This window comes from Dipodomys ordii, unplaced genomic scaffold (genome assembly GCF_000151885.1).
Source record: "Dipodomys ordii isolate 6190 unplaced genomic scaffold, Dord_2.0 Scaffold111, whole genome shotgun sequence".
NCBI classification, from domain to species: Eukaryota; Metazoa; Chordata; class Mammalia; order Rodentia; family Heteromyidae; genus Dipodomys; species Dipodomys ordii.
In genome coordinates, this window is record NW_012267327.1 from 5980008 (window position 1) to 6002515 (window position 22508).

Here is a 22508-nt window from a genome sequence, read left to right on the forward strand (position 1 = left end):
AAAATAAGTATCTAATATGGAAGCTCTTGCATTTGTTTCGACAGATCTTGAATACTATAGTTTCCTGAAATCAAATGAAAATCTGAAAGTGATTGACAGACATGATCTCATAAATTTTAAAGCTACAATGGAACAGTAATAAATGTACAAATATTCAAGCAAAAAAGAGACTGCACTTAATTACATAAATATTAATATATGCTGTACACTTCATTGTCTACATATAAATCTATCATTAGTTGCTGCAGCTATATTTTTATCACTAGAGCATATTTAGATGTTTACTAAAGTCACTTTTTATTTTTTTAATTTCTTATAAAGGTGATGAACAGGGTTACAGTTACATAAGTAGAGTAATGAGCACATTTCTTTTCAAACAGTGTTACCCCCCAACTCAATGTCACTTTTTCTATGTGATTAAGGTAGACACAATAGCCAAACCATTAGAAAGTGAATTTCAAAGATAATTCTAACTTGGGCCTTGCATGGTGGCTCATACTTTTAATCCCAACTACATGTGGGGTAGAGGTGGAAGGATAATGGTTCAAGGCCAGCCAAGGCAAAGGCCTATCTTTAAAAGCATTTTTTATTATTATTATAAAGGGGATGTACAGAGTACATTTATTTTTGGACAATGTCCCCCTTCTCTCTAACTCTCTCCCACTTTGTCCCTCCTAACCCCACCCACAAGTTGTATAGCTCATTTTTAACATCGTTTCTGTTGAGTACCACTGCTGTATTTATTTACCCTTTATCCCTACATTTCTGGGGCCCTCCTTGCCCTCCCAAAGACAGATAAAAGAACAAGCAGGACAAAAAGAAAAGAAAACAACAATAACAACAACAAAGGGAAAAAACCTCTTCTTCCCATTTCCTGGAGTTCATTTCAATAATATTATTTTATATGATCAGATGCATAGAGGCATTGAGCCTTTGTGTTCCTCCCCTGAGAATATCTTCCTTTTGTGTCACTGTGTGTGAATGTCTGGAGTCTTGTGTAATTTATCATGCCCTGGTATATTTTAAGTCTATCTTCCACATATGAGAGAAAACTCAAGCTGTTTTTCTTCTGGGCTTACTTCACTTGATTTGCTCTAGATCTATCCATTTTTCTGCAAATGATGTAAATCTTATTCTTTCTAGTAGCTGTGTAAAATCCCATCATGTACAGGTACCACATTTGCAAAGTCCTCTCTTAAAAACAAGTTGGGCATGGTGGTACATACATTCAAACCCAGCTACTGAGGAAGGAGAGATAGGAGAATCACAGGCAAAGAGTGGGATATCCTTTCTGAAAAATAACTAAAGCAAAAAGGACTGGGGGGTTGGCTCAAGTGGTAGAGGCCTTGTCTAGCAAGTGAGAGGCCCAGAGTTCAAATATCAATTTAGCCCCCCAAAACAGGGAAAAAGAAAAACAAAAAACAATATCATTGGGGTGGGAGCAGTCAAAGAGAGGAAAGGTGGGCAAATGCAGTAATAATATTTAATGTGCATGTGTGAAAATGGAACTAGGTAAACTGAACAGATAGGTAGGGATTGAAGCGGTGGGGGAGAAAGATGAAAGGGGCGATATTGATCAAGTTGCTTTGCACTCACAAACTGACATGCTGAAAACCCTTTCTACAACCACTTAAAGATAATAAAATATATCTCTCAACTGGAGACATTATTGGAAACAATCAGTAACAATGATAACATTCATCTTATGAATAATATATATTTAGGAAGGCAAAGCTATTAATGGGTTGTCATTTCTGAAAGTAGTTGATGAGTCTGATTATTAGGATAAAACTTAAATATAAATTTGAAAATTAAAAGAAAAGTAACAAAGTTGTTTGGGAAAATTGAACTCAATTCACTGGGCCACTGATACAGGGCCTAGTACTAAAATTGGAATTATAAGAAGATAGAGACAATGAAAATGAAAACTATTTTGAGCTAGTATACAGTTAAAACTTTAGATTATTATAAACACATAAGGATTAATGGTGTGTGTGTGTGTGTGTGTGTGTATGTGTGTTACTAAGGGTTGAAACTAGGGGCTTGTACATACCAAGTAAGCATTCTACCAAGTATTCCCCCCTCCACTTCTGTTTTCATTTGGTTTTTGAGGCAGGATCTGTCACTATCTTCCTGCTCATAATTCTGCATCTGCCTCCCAAATAGCAGGGATTAAGCTATGTGCCACCATGCACAGTTGGTTTAGAATATTTTATGAAATGAAATAAGGTATATTTTAGGTTGCTTACCTGAAAGAAAGAAACAAGGAAGAATGTTATATGTCCATACAAAGGAAGGAAAAGAAGGAAGAAAAGCAGGCAAGGTCAGGAAATGAAAACAGCAAGAGAGATCTCAAAGAAGAAAAACTAAGAACCAACTACTTGTCCTTACAGCCCCAGAGGTTTAGAAGAATTCAATAAGCACTAGTTGAGCACCCACTTTACACTACAGATTTTGCTTTTCATGAAAGATATACAGAGGAATGAATCACAATCTTTGGATATTTCCTAAGTTTAACTAAATTTGCTTGGAAGAGAAGTGAATGCTATTAAGAAGTTAAATCTCATAGCATAAGGCACCAAAAGATGTCACTAAGCAAAATGCTATATCATTGTAATCTTTCTTCCTAAGACAGGGAAAGAGTGTGTGTGTGTGTGTGTGTGTGTGTGTGTGTGTGTGTATACACGCCTGACTGCACAAAGTATGTGGGTAGGAAATGAGTTGTAGTGGTGGCAATAGCAGAGCCATTGATCACGAGCTTAGCTAAAAGGTTTACTGCCACAATTGGATAGTAAGTTCATTTCTTAGAGAAGTGGAGAATTTGGCAGCAAGGTCAAGTGAGCAGGGAGTAAGGTCATCATGGACATCTGCATGCATCAGAGTAGAAGCAATAAGCATCAAAGGGAGAACACATAGTAAACCTGGCCCAGTCCAGGTGCAATGTGTGAGTGCTGCAGCGTGAGCTGTCACCAGATGAACTGAAAGCAGTGTGTGTTTGGGGAGGGGCAGAGCATGAACATACTGAGAAGAGGTCTGAAAATAGCCTGTTTTTCTGACTTTGCTCAGTTAGACTGAGCAGTATGTTTGGGTATGTGCAGATTACGTAATTTTACTATGGTGGTTATTCCTGCAAACATTCCTTTCTTTTCATTTTCCCTCTCACTGAAAATATTTAGATGTGGGAATTGTTGCAGAAAAAAACAACAACCAGAAAAGCTCTTCTATCTGTTTCCTAAATTATGCAGCAGATTACACATCCTTTCTATTATCCCATTTGTTATTGATGCCCTAATTTATTTTGTAAAATTCCCCTCACGGCTTTGTCAACCCAAGGACATAATTGTGACAGCTTAAGAAGCTAAACATGGTTAACCAGATGGCACCAATACCATGCCAGGAGCAGTCCTAATCCTCTGGTTCTAAATTCTCTTCCCTTCTGAAATTCCATTTGCTTTTCAGTCCTGTTCCATTGCTTTCTTGTTAACTGACAAGCCAACCTCCCATTTATCTTCCCTTCTGAAGCTCCTCAGAGGCTGCTCCTGAAGGGGCCTTGAATACATTTTGTCTATTTATCTCACAGAGCTATGGACCCCTGGGGCATCAGATTTAGAAGAGCTAGAAAGAATATTTTCCCCTATTTTATCTTAGGGGAGGAAATTATAGCCCTGAAGGTAGCAATACCTAATATGGTGTGTGAGTGGGAAGGAAATCTACTGGCAGAATAAGCACTGAGTGGGGATAAGCTTCCTCCTTTACAGGGTGCACAGACAAATTATCTGGGTCCCTGAAAAAAGCTAGCTTGGAAACAACTTGCTGCTAGGATGACTACTGAACAGAGAATATTCACACTCCCCTTAATCATGTGAGACAGACAAGTAGGAATGCTTTGAATCCCGAGTAGACAGAATGGTTGAGAAATGCATGCTATGAGATGAACACCCATCAGGACTATCTGGAGAGGATGTGTGGCAGCAAACAGGGATAGAAAATGAGAACTAGGCTACGAGGAAATGTTCCACAGAATTTCTTAGCCTTTACCCAAGACGTGATTGAAAGCATGATGCCCTTCTTGGTATTACTGCAGGATTTGTGTTATTCTTCCAAGAAAAACTGGATTGGAATCAGAGAAGGCATTCCATTGAACTGATTGTATAACACATTGCAAGGTTAGATTCATTGTAATTTAGGTTACTTGTATCTGTGAAACTCTCAAATCTTCATAGTAAAACACTATCACTTAAGCTAATTTGAGTAGCCTGTCTTCCTTTCTTCCTTCTTCTTCTATTTCTATCCCTTTCTTTCCATCCTTCCTTCCATCCATCCTTCCTTCCTTCCTTCCTTCCTTCCTTCCTTCCTTCCTCCCCTCCTTCCTTCCCTCCTTCCTGCCTTCCCTTATTCCTTCCTTCCTTCCTTCCCTCCTTCCTTCCTTCCCTCCTTTCTTGCTCTCTTCCTTTCTAGCTTTCTTCCATCCTCACTCTCTTCTTTCTTCCCCTCCCTTTTTGGTTACAATGACAAACTTTGCTTTTGGAAATAATCTATTAAGCCATTTAGTTGAGCATAATGAAAATGTATTTGGCATGGCAGACAGTGTTTTGCATTACTTTGAGGGTACTTGGCGCTTACTAGGCAGGCACACTACTGCTCTAGCTGTTTCTGAGATAGACCTTCACCTTTTGCCCTAGGTCAGCCTGGACAACAATTCTGTTTATGCTTTCATCATAGCTGGGATGACAGGCACTCACCACAATGCCTTTTTCTATTAAAAGGAAGTATTGTTTTTTGTTTTTGTTTTTGTTTTTATCCTGGTCTAGGTTAGCCTTGAACCAAATCACTCCAATCTTAGCCTCCTCAGTAGCTAGGATTACAGGCACAAGCCATGGTGTTTAGTTCCCAAAGTACTTTTAAAAAATTGTAACAGGACACTAACTATTTGTGCTGACAAGAGGCGCCTGTTGGCAAGCTCCATTGCTTCAGTATTAAGGGTCTCATCTATTTCCTTGTTACAGTGTGGACATTTAACCTTCTGATGTTCCGTTGTTTCTCCTTGGTTCAACTAAACAAAACACAAATTGAAAACACATAAACAACAAAAAAGAATTAATACATAGTATTATCATTTTGTTTAGCAGAAATATCAAGCACTTTGCATGACTTTGGCTGGAATATAGCAGAAAAATTTTCAGATACTCACCATTTATTATGTGCAAGTCAGAATTATGGCCAGAAGGAAGTCGGTAGTCTGTTTGATGCTTGTTAGTAGTTGTTAGAAATGTCCATATTTAACCCTTCTCCCACACTCCAGAATCAGAACTAGGAGAGCAGGGTAATGCTCTGTGTTTCTACAGGCTCGGTCTATGGTTGTGTTTTAACTAAGCTTATACAACTGCTGTAAATGAGTCACTTTAGGTAGGACGAAATGAACATGCAACAAGCAGATGGGATAGACATTAATTTTCCAGTGGGAAAGACTGATGCTTAGTAACAAAGGTAAATTATACATCTAGATATTTCAAGGCCAGTGCTCTATAAACTCTAATGGCACCCATGTCTTCTGAAACAGATCAAGAACCAGATCAGTGGCTTCAGGCTTCACACACACACACACACACACACACACACACACACACACACACACACACACACACAGCCAGAGAGAGAGTGAGGGGGGCACTGCACATAGTAATTGAATCTCCAGGGTAACAGCTGGGGAACTTGATATTTTAAATGAGCCTTGCAGATGATTCTGGCAGCCAAAGTCCACACTCACAGGAGCTACTGAAGAAATTCACGTGAGACTTGTTCTGTCCAGAAATCCTGGCAGTATTCCTGTAAGCACAGGGCTTGGGTCTGACTCCCCATCTGGAGCTTACGCAGACTGATTAGGGTATGAAATAATTTGAGAGAAGGAGATCCTATTTCACTGAGACTAATTATCTCTTAGAAGCTGGTCCCTTATATCCTGTGAGGCAGAAAAACATTGCAGTATAAATCAGACATGATGTAGGGCATGGAAAATAGCAGGAGCTTTGAAAAGATCCTAGGATAACTTTTTTTTTTTGATCCTAGGACAATTTTGACTATTTCCTCCTTATGGAAACCATACTTGATTGGTGTCCTGAGTATTTCATTGAGTAAAAACACTATTAACCATAAAGTAGGTACTGCCAAGGGCTTAGCATACTTGCCTCAATGAATGAATGAACAAAAGACCCTGCCAACATCCAACACAGTCAAAAAGTGGACATATTTTAAGGCTCACTTCCTGGTGTGTGTGGTATTTTTAAAAGGCAGTTCCAATATGCTGTTTCTTCTTTCAGATTTACAACCAATAATTTCAAAGGGGTTATGACTTCTGCATTACTCCATAGTGACTACACATTTTATTTTCTTCCCTTTGTATTATGGTAAATGAGGAGATGTTCACACAACTTCTTGACAAGTTGCAAGTATTAAAATTCAGAATTAACGTTTATGGCACAATTTATACTTAATGACAATCAAAGGTAGCTTGGAGAAATAGAAAGCTATCACATGCTTACTGCATATGGGTTTTGAAGTACAATAGCCTTGTCCACCATGTTCCAGTCAGCATTAGCAAGGTCTTTGTCAAATTTGAGTGTAGAAGCTGTAGATTTGGTTAGCTCTTGAAAGTGTTGAAATGTATAATAAACGGATTTGTATTTTGTTGATGTGACATCCCGAAGACCTTCGATTAAAAAAAACACATTTTATGAAAAATAACATCACCATTTTGATATGGATTACAGTTTGCCTTTGTTCTTAATTATTACCTCTAAGCATTTTAACTATTAATTATTCAGCACAAGCTAAATATAGGAAAACTAACAATTAAGACATTTTCTTCTATATGCTTTACAAAAGTTGAGCTACAACGGTAACAGTAATAACTAATATTTATTGAGTGCTTACTCTATGCTGGGAAAACATGGCCTAAAACCTTATATGCATGAAATGTCTTGGTTATCTTAACTCTTTTTTTGTTTACTTGGTGAAGAAAAAGAGCAAGAGAGGTATAATGGTTAATGTCAGGTGTCAACTCGACTGGACTACCAATTGCCTAGATATTTGGTTGAGCAATATGCTAGATATGCCTGTGAGACCGTTTCTGGTTAACATTTAAATTGTGAGACTCAGCAAAGCACAATGCTTCCTCCAGTGTGAGTGAACAATCGGTGGCTCAAGGAGAATGCAAGGAAGAACCTGAATGAATTCACACTCTTACTTGATGGCTAAAAAGCTGGAACTTTGGTCTTCTGCCTTTAGAAATGGACTAGAACTGATATCATTGGCTTCCTTGGTTCTCAGGCATTTGGACTGAAGATCTGGGTCCTAGCTTCTACCATCACACAAACCCACTAAGTAAAAGGGACTATCTCTGCTTTATTCCACAGGGATCCAAATATTTTTCTGTCCTTGAACTGGAAAGTCAGTTTCCAGTTCCCTGAGGAATGTAGCATGTGTTATAGTCTCTCTTTTATTCCCTAAGAGGTCTGTTGCCTTTGATGCATGTGTGGCTCTCTGCTTTCATCTTACTGACTTCACCCTTTCTCTTCATCCCAATGTAAGCCATCATCTCAAATGTTTTTTCTGTATTTACCAATGTATTCTTATCAGTTCAGATATTGTCAAGTGACTAGAAGCCTCTTTATGAATGTTTGTTGAATAATTAAATTTTATAACTATTACTATAGTTACTCTAGAGTCATGTAAATAAGTAATCTTTTTCTAAACTAGCAGGTTTATTGGCTAATAAGCCTTTACACAGAGACTCAACTTCATCTTTAGTTAGAAACCATCAACTTGTATATATATAGTTTTTCCCTTTGTTATTATCATTTCTTTAGCATATACAGAATATTCCCCCTTCATTCAGAATAGAGATGAACAGAACTTACCAAGTTTAGTGACAGCCTTAGGCAAAATAAACCTATTGACAACCAGGGTAATTAAGCAGACTGATACTCCATGAAAGAGTACCTAGAATTGAATAAAACAAAACAAAACACTGTATCTTATATTCATCAATGTTAAATTAAGATTGCTATTCTTTTTTAAAACAGTTGCCGCCAGTGTAAATATATACATTAAAAATGATTTTATTTACCAAGGTTTTAGTTCAAAGCAGGACTTCTTTACATTGCATACTTAGTCTAAACGTCACTGCCCGATCTCATATTCATTGAACATTTACTAGGAGCCACAGAGTGAATTAATTAACTTTCTAGGAGGGCACAGAACCAATAGCTAAGCTCAGAATTTCAGATTCTTGATCTGTGTATGGTGTTCACTGTCAAACTGATCATACAGATATGGAAGATGGGAGAAGATTACAAAGAAGACAGAGCTCATCTAACATTAGGTAACTTGGCTTTAAGAACAATTAAAAGATTTGAATGTCTGGTCTGTCATTTAATAGTATATACCAATTACCAGGCACATAGGAAACTTTCTATGGAGTTCTTTGTCATTATCTTGGATAGAGTTATGGTAGAGAGGGTGATTGCAGTGGATTCTGTTTGACTTTACAGTCTTAGAGAGAATGTTAGCTTGAAATTAAAATGTTTTGTGTACTGGCATCATTAAATGTAGTCTTATAACATTATAAAAGGCAATACAATGAGCCAAACAAAGGTTTCTGACTCTTTTGAGATGTAAATAAAATGAAATATATTGAGTATATAGTTTGCAACAGGTGCTAACTGAAATGATTTATAAATTGTCATTCCTTCCATTTCATGATAAGTCCATGTAAGGCTTATCATGATAAGCAATATGAAGAAGTAGGGAATCTCTAGGCTGGAACGGGGAGGAGGGAAGATGTGATGTTATGTGTTCCTTTTCTTCCTGTCTTCCCATCATTCCAACAGCCCAAGTGGGATGGAGCTTTCCCATTACAAAAAGAACACAGATCTGGAATACACAGCAACATATTTTTTGGCAGATATTCAAATAATAACATGCAGCTTCTTTTACTTGTGACTTTTCCCTCTCCGATCCAAGGGTCAGGTCTGAGTAGGCGAGCAGAAGAGCCATATTGATGTTGGGTGTTCCTTTCATCTCACTCCACACCATGATGAAAGCCCAGCGCCAGCTGAACCCGTGCCCCAGTCGAGATAAAAATGGGCTCATCAGCAGAATGACCAGAAGTCTAAAAGAAAAATAAATAAATAAAAGTTATCCATTCTATTCATTCCATTCTATCCTAGTTTCTTCTCTGTGTTAATTGTTGACTCTCTCACACACAGAGGAGGTCATCTTTTGCCACCCTGTTGGCACAACAAAGGGAGGAAGGCAGAGAGGATCTCAGTGGAATAGCTACAAATGGTCCCCCCTCCATTCCCCCTTTCTCCTCTCCCCCCCTCCTCTCTGACCTTCCCCTTCCCCTTATACTTCCCCTCCCCTCTCCTTTCCCCCCTCCCCCTTCTCCTCTCCCCCTCCCTCCTCCTCCTCCTCCTCCTCCTCCTCCTTCTTCTTCTTCTTCTTCTTTTTTTTTTTTTTACAAGATTTGAATGGTAGGATGATTCTACATTACCCTTGAGTGGTATTTCCTTAGAGGTAATGAAAAAGAAATGAAATAATTTCAATGAGTAAGAATTGAGGGAAAATGTCCTCTCTTTTTATTTGTAGATTTTAGTTCTGCTAAATCTAATATCGGTTTCTTATTTTTAGGTCTATCAGTAGCTATTTCTATCTCTATAATATTTCTTTTTTTGGGGGGTCCGGTCGTGGGGCCTGAACTCTGGGCGCTGTCCCTAAGCTCTTCAGCTCAAGGCTAGCGCTCTACCACTTGAGCCACAGTGCCACTTCCGGCTTTCTTCTTTTTGTTTATGTGGTGCTGAGGAATCGAACCCAGGGCCTCATGCATGCAAGGCAAGCACTCTACCACTGAGCCACCTTCCCAGCCTCTCTATTATATTTCTTTCTATATATCAATTGGTCAGTTTTATTTTATCTTGCATTCTCATATCATTCCTGAATTTCATACTAATATTTTCTGATGATTTTGAACTAATTCCCACTTATTTGGCACTAGCTGAGTTGAGGCTGACAACTACCTCATTTTTTCTAGATGACAGTAGAATGTTGCTAGCTTGAGTGATGGAGATTAAAGAACTGGGTCCCAGCTGATGGTGGTTTTATATTCTGCAATTTGTTTTTTCCAGAGCCTAACAGACTCATCATTTTCTTAAAATTGCAGAAAGTACTATAAAGTTTATTTGAGCAAAGAAGGCATTATCCAAGAGGGCTTCCAGATGGTTTCATAAAAAGCTACTTCTAAATCTAATTTTCTATTCATTGAAATTATAAAATGGTATTGAGCAAAACTCTAGGGTAAGGCTGCACCAGTGGCTCACATCAGTAATCCTAGCTACTACGGAGGCTGAGAGTTTAGGATTATAGTTCAAAGTCAGCCTGGGCAGCAAAGTCTAAGAAACTCTTATCTCCAATTAACCTGCAAAAAGCCAGAAGAACAGCTGTGGCTCAAGTGAACAAAGAGAGCTCAGAGATAGTGCCCATACCCTAAATTCAAAACTCAGGACTGGTGCACACACACACACACACACACACACACACACACACACACACACACCTAGGATAAGAATTTCTATTTATGAAAGATTATTACCTTTATGAAATCTTAGGGAAATAAAACACTAGATGAATTGTACTGACTGTTAATAGTGATGACTTCTCAATTCTTACATTATACAATATCATTTTCTTCCATGCAGTTTTCTGAACTTTTTACAAAGTGTTTGCATTGCTTTGAAATTCAGTTACAAAGTTAGAAAACTGCGAGGCATTAATTTGCTGGTGATATGTTGAAAAGCTGTTTTTATTATTTAACAGGTGATCTTCAGACTTACTCTATTTCCTATAGGTAAAATCAAGCAGCTTTCATTTTCTTACCTTAAAATAATGAGTGTGAAGTAGATGTTTAATGAATAATATATATCAGAAAATGAGATGTATAAATATGTATATGCAGGAATCAGAAGTCCAATGAAAGTGAACACCATGAGAAAAGCAACAAAAGATAGACAATTCCAGAATCTGCATTTTTCAGAAAAATGAAAGCATAATTAAGTATAATTCATTAATGACCTCTTGACTGTAAAACTTATCTGTGTGAGACATCATGCTATTCATAATGAAGAAAAGAATTTATCAGTATTCCACAAGGCTCAAAATTGAACTCTGAAGAACATGGCCTCATGGCAAATAGGTCATTCTAACAAAATTTAACCCAATATATGTGCGTAAATTAGTATCTGTGTTTTTCCCCCTATTTTATCTGCCAGAAATGTTTAGACTATAGCTTAACTACAAGTGAACTGTAAATAAGCAGATATCACAATTGAAAATAACTGGAAAATACTAACAAGCAAGTCATTGTTTCTTTAGGTCATTTTTTTTTAAAGGAAATACTAAGAGGTTCTTCTGACTTGCATAGTAATGAAACTAAGTAAGCTGTGGCTAAAATACAGCTACTTTTCAGAAAGTATGAATAAATTCTCCCCCTTCCCCCCCCCCATCAGCTTCTGGGAGATACTGAAAAACAGAATGGGATTAGTTTTTTTTTAATGTGTTTTTATTGTAAAAATACTGTACAGAGGGGTTACAGTTACACGAGTAAGGTAAGGAGTACATTTCCTATCAAGCATTGTTACCTCCTCCTTTGTTTTCCCTCTAACCTCCCTTCCTCCCCTCCCTCAACTTCTCCCCTCCCTACCCCCCAAGTTTTAAAGTTCATTTTCAACATAGCATTGGGGTTAGTTTTTAGTCTTTTTTTCTACTCTAGTGGGATTTGGACTCAGTACACTACCAGTTGACTCACATTACTATCAGACCATTTTGCTTTAGGTCTTGTTCTCCCCCCTTCTTCTCCCTTGGGAAGGCTTGAACTGTGATCTTTCTACCTACATCCCTGATAAGGTGGAACCTACTGGTATGTGCTATCTCACTCAGTTTAAGAAATTATTTATTGGGTATGTGTCCTGGGGCTTGAACTCAAAGACTTGGCTCTGTCCCTTAAGTTTTTGCTCAAGGATACTGCACTACCACTTGAATCACAGCTCCACTTCTGCCTTTTTTGGTAGTTAATGGAGATGAGATTCTCACAAGCTTTCCTGTTTGAGCTGGCTTTGGAACCACAGTCCTCAGATGTCTACCTCCTGAGTAGCTGGATTACAGACATTAGCCACTGATGTTTAGCAAAATGTTTGTTTTTAAGGTATACACGTTGATATTTTGGTATACATACATTTTGGTATGTGCATTATGAAGTGAGTACTACCAATTAGCTAGTTAACATATTGATAACCCATGTACTTTCTGTGTGTAGTGTCATGGAGAGAACACTTAATAGCTGTTCTCTTAGCAACTTCAAGCATTGTATTTCTTATTATTGTCATCATCAGACTAAGTATTAAATCTCAGGGCTTATTTATCATGTAACTACAATTGTTCACTCCTGGTGGACACGAATGTGTTTTGCTTCTATGAGTTTGGTTATTTTGGACTCTACTTACTTTGGACTACTTATAGGTGAAATAATGTAATATTTGTTTTCATGTGTCTGGTTTATTTTACTTAGCTTAATGTCAACCAGGATGATTTATATGGCTGAGAACACAAGATTTTCTTTCTTTCAAAAACTAAATAATAAGTCATTATATGTGTAGATAACACATAATTCCAGATTCTGAACATTCTTCCTGTTCTATCTATCTATCTATCTATCTATCTATCTATCTATCTATCTATCTATCTATCTATCTATCTATCTATCTATCTATCTATCTATCTTTCTATCTGTCTGTCTGTCTGTCTGTCTGTCTGTCTGTCTGTCTGTCTGTCTGTCTGTCTACCTACTTACCTACCCACCTACCTATCTGTCTGTATCTCTCAACTTATATTTGTCACCTAACACATTTCATTATCCAATTACTTGTCAACGTTATTCAGATATTCAGGTTTTTATATCTTAGCTATTGTGAATAGTTTGCAAATCCTTTCTCCCTTTATGTAGGTCTCTATCCTGCTATGATTCAGCACAAGGCATCCTCTCTAGAAGGGCATCAGACTGCCTCCAACAGTGAGAATTGTGAATCAAGTAAACTGACCTAAAACTTTCTCTGCCTCTAAACTTTGCTAAGACAGTGATTGTGTACAATTCTTTGTACAGTTAGATTTGGTTTGTTACTTTATTGATTTTCAAGCTATAATTTTCTTTCTGTTAAATTTAACCTGATATTATTTTACTAATGATTTTGACCTATAACTTTTTTCTTCCTGTGATGTCTGTTTGGTTTTAACATAGAGATGATGTTGACTTCATACAATGAGTTTGGGTATAAGCCAAATAACCAAGCAACAAATTGTTTTAATAAGTATATATGTGCACTTGTTCCTGTGTGGGCCTAAGTAATAATTTTGGAGCACAGAAAAAGAACTTCTGAGTATTAAAAAATCCTTAATTCTTCATTTACTTTGACTGTACATAAATATCAAATGATCTTACTCTCTGCTCTCACTCCAACCCAGGCAAATCTGTTACTTTTAGTATCCAGTGTTGCACAGCCAAAAGCCTAGAGGGATAGTGATGGACGTTAGGGAACGTTAATTTTATACAGTTTCTATTTTTTTTCAAACAAGGTGACATCTGAATGGAAGCATAAAAAGACTTAAAGCAGTCATTCCTGAAAAAGCACATTCCAAGAGCATGGAACCAAAAGAATACAAGTCCACACAGAGAGTGAATTTGGCATATTGAAGAATTGCAGCATGATAAGTAGGTGAGAGCAGAGCAGGGAGTATGAGTGTGAACATGGTAGAATGTCACACAAATGGCAGGACACACGTCATAGGATTTGCCACTAAAGTAACTGACTGACAGATAAAGAAGATGGCAATTCATATAGGAAAGAATTGAAGATGTAGGATAGTTAGTAATGAGACATTAGGATCAATGAATTATAGTCTTTAATGTGACAGAGTTAGTAGAATCAGGAGACCAGAGGACACAAGTATGGGTATGCTTTCTCTCTCCCAGACAGTAGAATGGATCAGCTACAGGTTGTTGTGGGATGTAGTAGTGTTTGTCACTATTATCTTAGATTTCTACTACGTTCCTTGGAGAGTAGGAGTTGGTACATGACATAGTTTATACAGTTAGAGTACTAAATGGAAAGGCTGCAATGATCTTTGGCAGTTGTTGGCAAACTTGGGGTAGTGTATGTATCACAGGAAGAGAGGGATTCAGGAATGAAAAGACATGAGAGTAGATGTCATTATGTACAGTGGAAGAGTGACATTGGAGAGAGTCATAGGCCAGACTAAAAATTTGCTTAAAACAATTAGGGAGGGTTAATGGGGAAATAAAACCCATCTAGACTCAAAGGGTGGGTTACAAATTTTACCCACAATGAAAGGATTAGAAGGCACTTGCAAACAGAACAGTTTCTAATGAGGGTCATTTCCATGTCAATATCTGTCCTTGATCATACAGATATAGATATAATATTATAACTTCTAGCTTATTAAGCAAAGTGAAAATATACCAGCCACTTACTCGAGAAGAAGTGATTCAACTCCTGGTTTAAAACTTGTTGAATTTAAAAAAAGTCCCATAGTTGCCAGAGTAAATATTCCAGACATTCCGACTAACTCACCTATTTTTAAGATAAAGCATTCACATCAATAGTAGCACAAATTTTACCACAGTCAAAATATTGAGTACCCTGATTTTCTTAGAGAAAGCACTCCATTCGGTTTTAGCTGCAAAGCATCATAAATGACTTTTGCCATCCCTTGTCTTTTTCCAGCTTCAGATTCACACCCAACTGTGTAGTAAGGTCTGTCATGGATATGCTAGAATTACTTGGGTCATCACTGGAAAATATATGGACTTCACAAAACTTCATGACCTCTGTGAGGCTGGAGTACCTTCCACAACTCTATTTGTTTCAGGGGTCTCTGGAGTGTTGAAATGGAAATGAGCTGATAAGGTAATAAATTTATTATGGACCAGTCCATGTCGTTTGGGAGGAGAGTAGAAGAGAGAAATGTTTTGTGATGGGAATAAGAGAATGGGCCAGAAAGAGTCTCAGTATGGATACATTTTCAATGTTTTATTTATTTTTAATGTGAGTTACTAAGAAGTATTAACAAATATTCACAGAAAATTTTCAAAATCCATCTCTTAGTGTTCATCATCCCTGAGTTTATCAAAATACTCTGTTTCCACTGTGAAAAATTCAGAGTGTCACAGGTTTTTTTGTTTAGTTTTGCAAACTTTTATCTATTATGTAAATTTTATTTTATTGTAAAAGTGCTGTGCAGAGGGGCTGGGAAGGTGGCTCAGTGGTAGAGCGCTTGCCTTGCATGCATGAGGCCCTGGGTTCTATTCCTCAGCACCACATAAGCAAAAAGAAAAAAGCCAGAAGTGGTGCTGTGGCTCAAGTGGTAGAGCGCTAGCCATGAGCTGAAGAGCTGAGGGACAGCGCCCAGGCCCAGAGTTCAGACCCCACAACTGGACCCAAAATAAAAATGCTGCACGGAGGTAATTTCTTATCAAACATTGTTACCCCCTCATTTGTTTTTCTTCTACTATCCCCTCTTGCCCCAAATCCCCAATTCCTTCCTCCCATAGTATGTAATTTTTAAGGTGTATATTTTACTCTGAATACCTTTGTGCCATTTTAAGAACAAAGCCCTCACTTACAAAAATAAAAGACGAGGTACAGAATTGAAAAGATGAGACTTATATGATTGACATCATCACCAAAAACAGTGGACATCCATAACTGCATCAGTTTTGAATTTATAATTCCAAATAAGAAACTTTCTATAAAGTATGACCAAATTCCACCCAGGGCATCACGAACTATAGGAAAATGAAGAAAATAGAAAATTATTATTACAATTTACTTGTTCTTCACTTGAAGTGATACTTTGGGTCTTTTTTTCTTTTTGTCTTTAGTTGTAAAGTTGCTTCACAGTTACAATAACACTGAAGTGCAGATTTCCCCTTCAACATATTGATTTCAGTTTTGGAGAGTATATAAGCAGAAATGAGATTACTGGTATATGAATTTCTTCTTAATATACTCCTCCACACTTGATATCTCTTCTATTTTTTTTCTTCTGGTATTTTGAGATAGGGTCTTGCTATGTAGCCCAGGCTGGCCTGGAACTGGTAATCCTCCCACCTTAGCCTCTCTAGTGCCTGGATTATAGAAGTGCACCAGCATATCTAGCTATTACTTGTAGTTTTGATATAAGCTAATACCACTGGTGTAAAGCAATAGCTCATGATGATGTTTGTTTGTGCTTCTGTAATAATTAGTGATGTTGAGCATTTTATGTATCTATTGTACATTTATATGCCTTCTTTAGAGAAATATCTGTTAATTTTAAGTTGGGGTGTTTTCAAACTATGGAAACATAAGTAGATTAAGTACATAAAATACAGTATGTCCCTATATGGACATACTGTTTAGGCTTTCAGAAAAGCAATTTTATAAATTTCTGGTGGATCACACTAGCTACTCTAAAGGCTGAGATCTGAAGATGTTGGCTCAGAGCCAGTCTAGGTAGACAAATCCTTGAGAATCTTATCTCTAGTTAACCAGGAAAAAGGCAGAACTAGAGACACGGTTCAAGAGATAAAGTTGAAAGAGAAAGAGAGAAATATGGGAGCTCAAGCCCTGCATTCAAGTCTCAGTAGTGACACACAAAGAAGGAAATTTTATAATTGGTAGCAACATGAGTGAATGTAAAATGGCATTATGCTAAGTGAAATAAGTCAGGCACAGGAAGTAAAATACCACATTACCTCAGTTATTTATGGAGCCTAGCAAAATTGAATTCCTAAAAGTAGAGACTTGAATATTGGTTACTAGAGGCTAACAGAAAAGTATAGGAAGGAAGGAATAAAAAATGGTGATGCATATTGTATACAGAGTAACTATAAACAATAATCATCTATTACATAGTTCAAAGTAATGAAGAGTATATGTTTCAATGTCTGATCATAAAAGATTATCAGTAAGAAAGGTTGTAGATATAATTAATTTTCTTAATCGCTCCACATTATATACACATATCACAATATCCCCACAACTATAAGCAATTGTGTTAATTTATAATAGTATTTACTTAAAAGATACTTTGGGGCTTTTGCACATATTTTCTAAGTTGAGAATTTCTTCTTAAATGCTAAAATGAAGTTTGCTAAACTGATTGGTTTAGTTTAAACATATCTTTCATTCAGTCTAAGATAGTACTTCTTGAGTGGTGTAATACAATCTTGGAGATACAGAAATGAATAAATAGAAAGCTCTATGCTCATGGAACTAATATTGTAGATCTAACATGATATGCATTGAACAGAAAAGCAATGCTTTGCTGCCCTTCAGTTCAAGTCTCCTCAGTTACATTGGCTTCTCAACCTGCTTCTTTATTGCTGGGAATTTCATTTAACATCCTCCTGATAAACATCACTTTTGTACATATACTTTTATGCTTTTCTGATAATGTCAGTGATAAATTATTTGCTCTGAGGCTTTTCTTGGTTTAACAAATCTACTTATAGGTCCTAAAATTGGAATTATTTCCATCAAAACATAGAGGTTCCTTTGCTGTGGCTGATCCTTTTAAGCTTTAACTGCTTTCCATAAAGCAAAGTTATGATGTCTTGCCCAAAAACAGGAACCTTCATCCTGTCACAAACTCAGTTGCTGGAAGTAGGCAGACCAGTGGGCCAAGAAGTCTCCATCTTTACAGGACAAAGAACAGAGGGAGGAATTTAAATGACAGGATGGCACTGGCTAAGTCTAAATCAAAGCATGGGGTCTGACTAGTTTCCGAATCATACAGGAATCTAGAAAACTGCTTTCTCCTTTAAGAAAGGAAAATAGTTTTTAATGAGTAACATGTTTGCTGACTAGATTTGTCAAGCCCAGAAAAGCCCCAAAGCAAATACTTTATTAATGTTATATTCAAAGTCATAACACCCAGGTTGCATAGGGAAAGAACTGAGTGCAATAATTCTTAATTTTTCTCTATTATAAAATTCATGATAACACTATGATCTTCTAACTGCAGAAGTTTGGCAACATATTTATTAGAAAATCTTATCTAGTATTTTTGTTTCTCAATGGAAGTTTTCTTTCAAAGCAAATGCAAGTTCAAAGTATTGATGTCCAGGAAAACACATTCATTGTTCTCTTTCTCCCAGAAGGGGTTTTATTACTGATGTCATTATTCTGATTAGATTTACAATTGCTGTCTCCCTTAAAGCTAACCACTTCCCCCTCAAAAGTCTGTTCTACCACTGTAATAAAAACCCTAAGATAACTCTATGATAAGCCCTATGAATAGGACAGGAGTGTGTCTCTTGTGCACCTGGCTGAATTAGTAGTTCTTAGCATTGGAACTTTTGCATAACATACTCCACCAAAGTAATAGTTGAATCAATTCATGAGTGAACTTGCAAATCAGCACCTTCTCTTCCCCTTCTTCCCTTTCTCTTCCCTTATAGTGAATATTTTGATAAAATTATATACTTCTCTAATATTGTGATATGCTTTGCTAATATTCTGTGGTCAATTATAACACAATTATAAATGGGACCTGGTAGAATTCAGGACCTAGTTTAGTGGCAGACATGGATGTCCAGGCTGGTTCCATGACTTTGCTTCTTTGTACTTTAGTTTGTAAGATGCTTTTGAATCTAGACAGTTTTTTCTCTTGTTGTTCACTTTGGGGTCCTTAGGAGGGTCATATCTTCAGGAAGTGTTTCAGTGAAAGTCTCTGAGTGATTTATTGGGCCATTTCCCTTTGACTCTGAACTTTCCTGAAGCTGTGGGTGGTTGCTTGGCTTTTATACTGCAGATGGCAAACGGCAAATCTGAAACATGTAGATAGGGTGGCTCTTTCTGTGTTAAATAGGGACTCCAGATTCATCACAGATGTTCTAAACTGTCCTGGCCTGGGACGGTGAACACTTGATATAGCTCTAGTAAATTGTTGTGCATCAGTCTCAAAGGCAGAGAGCAAGGGTTTCTTATAAGTGGCTCACTGGGCTAGCTGTTTTGAGAAGGAGCTGAAAAAAATGGTGATTGATCTTCTTGGGGAAGAAAAGTCTTTACTTTTGAGTTTAGATGTGAATAGGTGAGGTAGGGATTGTACAGAACACAGGAAAACTGTTACTGGATGTTCCTCAATGACACACTTTTCCAGGCCATGGAAACCCTTCCCATCTACAACTACCCCTTATTCAACGGCTGGAAAGATCATCTGGGATAGTCACCATTTGGGGGGAATGGGGGTGGTAGAAGGATTGCAATTCCACAGAGTGGATTATTATTTGACATCGTTCAACCCCTTTGTTGGGGTGTTTGGAAACACTTCCTAAAGACATGGTCTTCTTAAGGGAAAAAGCGTGGTAAAGAAATAAGACAATGCTTCAGCCTCAGAACAGAGAAAATGCCTGGTGACTAGAATACTGCATGTTCTTAAGTTTTCAAAAAGACTGTGTTCTCTGCTTTTCAAAAATCCATGCCAATGCCAATGTAATAAATGAGTAAATACCTTCATAGTACTGTGATAATAGCTATTTTCATTCCATAGATATCCTAAAAGTGTACATTCTCCTATTACTAGAAATTAAGAGACTACATATTAGGAAAAAATTAAGAGGAAAGCTTGGAGTTTTGATTAGCTAGAATGAAGACGATGCTTGTAGACAGTAGGACTATACCTCTTGTCCAGAGCAATAATTACATGGGCATATACACCCCAGTCATTCATTACAATGCACACACATGTATAAAATAAGGTACTATGGTTCAAAGACATCTGAGAAAGGTAAATGAGAGAGCTCATGAGAACCTTCCAATCCTCTGGTTACAATCCCTTCTCCTTGGCTCTATAGAAGACCCCATCTGGTTTGCTTCTTCCTGAATAACCTCATTCTACGTTATCTCCCAGGAGACAGGCTCTCGGAAGAGAAGAGGAAAGGAAGTTAGCTGACTCCTCTTATCAACAATGGATGCATTGCCTTGTTTATCTTTGAAGCCACACTTCAGCATATCAAGAAAAAACAAAAATACACAAAGAAACAAAATTTATTAAGAACAAACAAACATCAACCTCATTGCCTGGTATTTTGTTTCAGAGTAGGCCTGTGGCGTATTGCTTTTCATAGCTATCTTCATGAAAAAGGCCCAACCCAGCCTCACAACAAATCCATTACTGACACAAAGAGGGAATATGTAGCTGTACTGTGTACAGGGTAATCACTATTCAGATAACACTCTTATTTATATAAGCGCAGTTTATGGCATGATATTAGAAAATCCATATCAGCTCTGAGAAAATGCACAACAAAGCTCTGATTTTAAGAAATTAAGAAAATAAAGCACAATTCCTTACCAATGGTGCTATTCATCATGTGTTTTCTTTTCAGATTAATATTCACAACACTCCTATACATGATTAATGATATAATAGAGGTCATCAAACTTTCTCCATTAATTAAATTTGTGAGGCCTCTAGAAAGACCTAGAGGGAAGAGATTTCTTTTTAAATAAGGGAACTTCAAAATATTAAGAAATAAAATTAGATTGGCAAGTAGGATGGTAATGTTTGCTATAGATTTGTATTATATAATTTCCCCTACATACTTAAGCAGTAATCATGTTGAAAATGTCCATTAAGAATATTAAATTTTTCACTAAGGTAATTATGCAAATTAAATGTTGTCTATCATGTTTATGTAAGTCAGATAATTAATGCCAGATCTCATTCTTCATTTTGATGAAAACATGAAATTATTTTTAAATCCAATGACAACTTAGTCTATATAAATGAACACATTATACATCAGATACATATAAGAGAAGACAAAAATGATGATTGAAAGATAAAGTAAATTCATAATATATCTAAAGATAATTGTCCAAACAAGATAATTGTTCAGATAATCTAGCTAGAGTAAGAAATTATTGGACTGGTAATGTGGCTTTGTGGCTCAAGTGGTAGAGCGGTAGCCTTGAGCACAGAGAGGTTCAGGGACAGAGCCCAGGCCCTGAGTTTAATCCCCAGAACTGGCAAGAAAGAAAGAAAGAAAGAAAGAAAGAAAAAAGAAAGAAAGAAAAGAAAGAAAGGAAGGAAGGAAGGAAGGAAGAAAGAAAGAAAATAAAGAAATTATTCTGCATTCCATACATTCTTTTGAATGGTTTTAGAAATAAAGTTGCATGAATGGACAGCACCTATCAGAATTTCCCTATCTTTCTGATGTTACTCTAACTTTAGCTATCTATCAAATTGTCCTTTTCCTTGTAATTAACTTTGAGTACCTTTGTAACTTGCTGAAAGGCAATGGCTGGAAACATTTTTACATAGTGAAACTCCTTTTTGTAACTTGATCACTCTGTAACTATAGTAAGTTTGCTGATGGAAGAAAACCAATGTTGTGTTCCTGTTAAGATAGCAAGTGTTGTCCTGGTCCAGTTCTTCACTAAGCACTGCACAAGAAATTATCTCCCCCCTCCCCCACTTGTCTTGAAGACTCAACTGTCCTCTATTTGTGCATTTACCTACAATGTATCGCTCATATTCTGTTTCTATTTGTTTCAGGTAGCTGTGTCCCTTTTAATTGGCCATAAAAAGAAAATGAAATTGAAAAGAATGCTGTGTGTGTTGTAAGCATGCCCAACTGTGTCATATTCTGTTTTAGGATGCTTTTTTTAGGAGTCATTATTAAAAAGTAAGTGAGTTTGTGGGTGGGAATAGGAGAGGAAAACTGAGCAAGAGTGAGCAAAGGGGTGACATTGTCCAAAGAATGTCCTCTTGCAACAATGAGATGTACAAGTCGTTATGTCGAAAAACGACCTTTACAACTTGGGGGATGGATGGGAAGGGAAGGGATGAGAAGGGGAAAAACAAAGGAGGAGGCAACAATGCTTGATAAGAAATGTACTCATTACCTTTGTATGGTATTTTCACAATAAAAAAATAAAAGAAAAACAAATACTAGATTTCTTATATGCAGACTCTAGACCCAGAAAATTAAATGAATGACCCAGGTGTAAAAGATGGAACTGATTGTTTGGAAAAAAGTGAGTGAGGAGATGAAGAGAAATAGTGTGGATTAATATGTTCAAATAGTTTATAAGTTAATATGATGACATAACAAAATATAAGTATAGAAATAGGATAATGAAATTAATGAAAGGAAGCTACATTATGTGGACATATGGGTATAACAATAAAAATACTTTGTGAAATTAATATTTGCTAATAAAAAGACAAAAATTCAAAAAAATATCCTTTTTACCTGACTTACATAACTGTTACATATATCACTTTTTTTTTTTTTGTTGGTCGTGGGGCTTGAACTCTGGGCCTGGGCACTGTCCCTCAGCTCTTCAGCTCAAGGCGAGTGCTCTACCACTTGAGCTACAGCGCCACTTCCA

At 36.9% G+C, this 22508-nt stretch overlaps 1 protein-coding gene across 1 annotated transcript in view; it reads right to left on the reverse strand.

Annotated features, from left to right (window-relative positions):
- Window positions 1–22508, reverse strand: part of Slc9c1 (solute carrier family 9, subfamily C (Na+-transporting carboxylic acid decarboxylase), member 1) — an 86349-nt gene that overhangs the window by 56900 nt on the left and 6941 nt on the right. The window contains exons 3-11 of the mRNA XM_013028515.1: window positions 21630–21681; window positions 20464–20592; window positions 15749–15910; window positions 14597–14696; window positions 10933–11076; window positions 8995–9169; window positions 7917–7998; window positions 6540–6706; window positions 4928–5053 (exon numbers count right to left, since the gene is read on the reverse strand). Of these exons, the coding sequence (XP_012883969.1) occupies window positions 4928–5053; window positions 6540–6706; window positions 7917–7998; window positions 8995–9169; window positions 10933–11076; window positions 14597–14696; window positions 15749–15910; window positions 20464–20592; window positions 21630–21681 (1137 nt within the window). The remainder of the gene's footprint in view (window positions 1–4927; window positions 5054–6539; window positions 6707–7916; window positions 7999–8994; window positions 9170–10932; window positions 11077–14596; window positions 14697–15748; window positions 15911–20463; window positions 20593–21629; window positions 21682–22508) is intronic.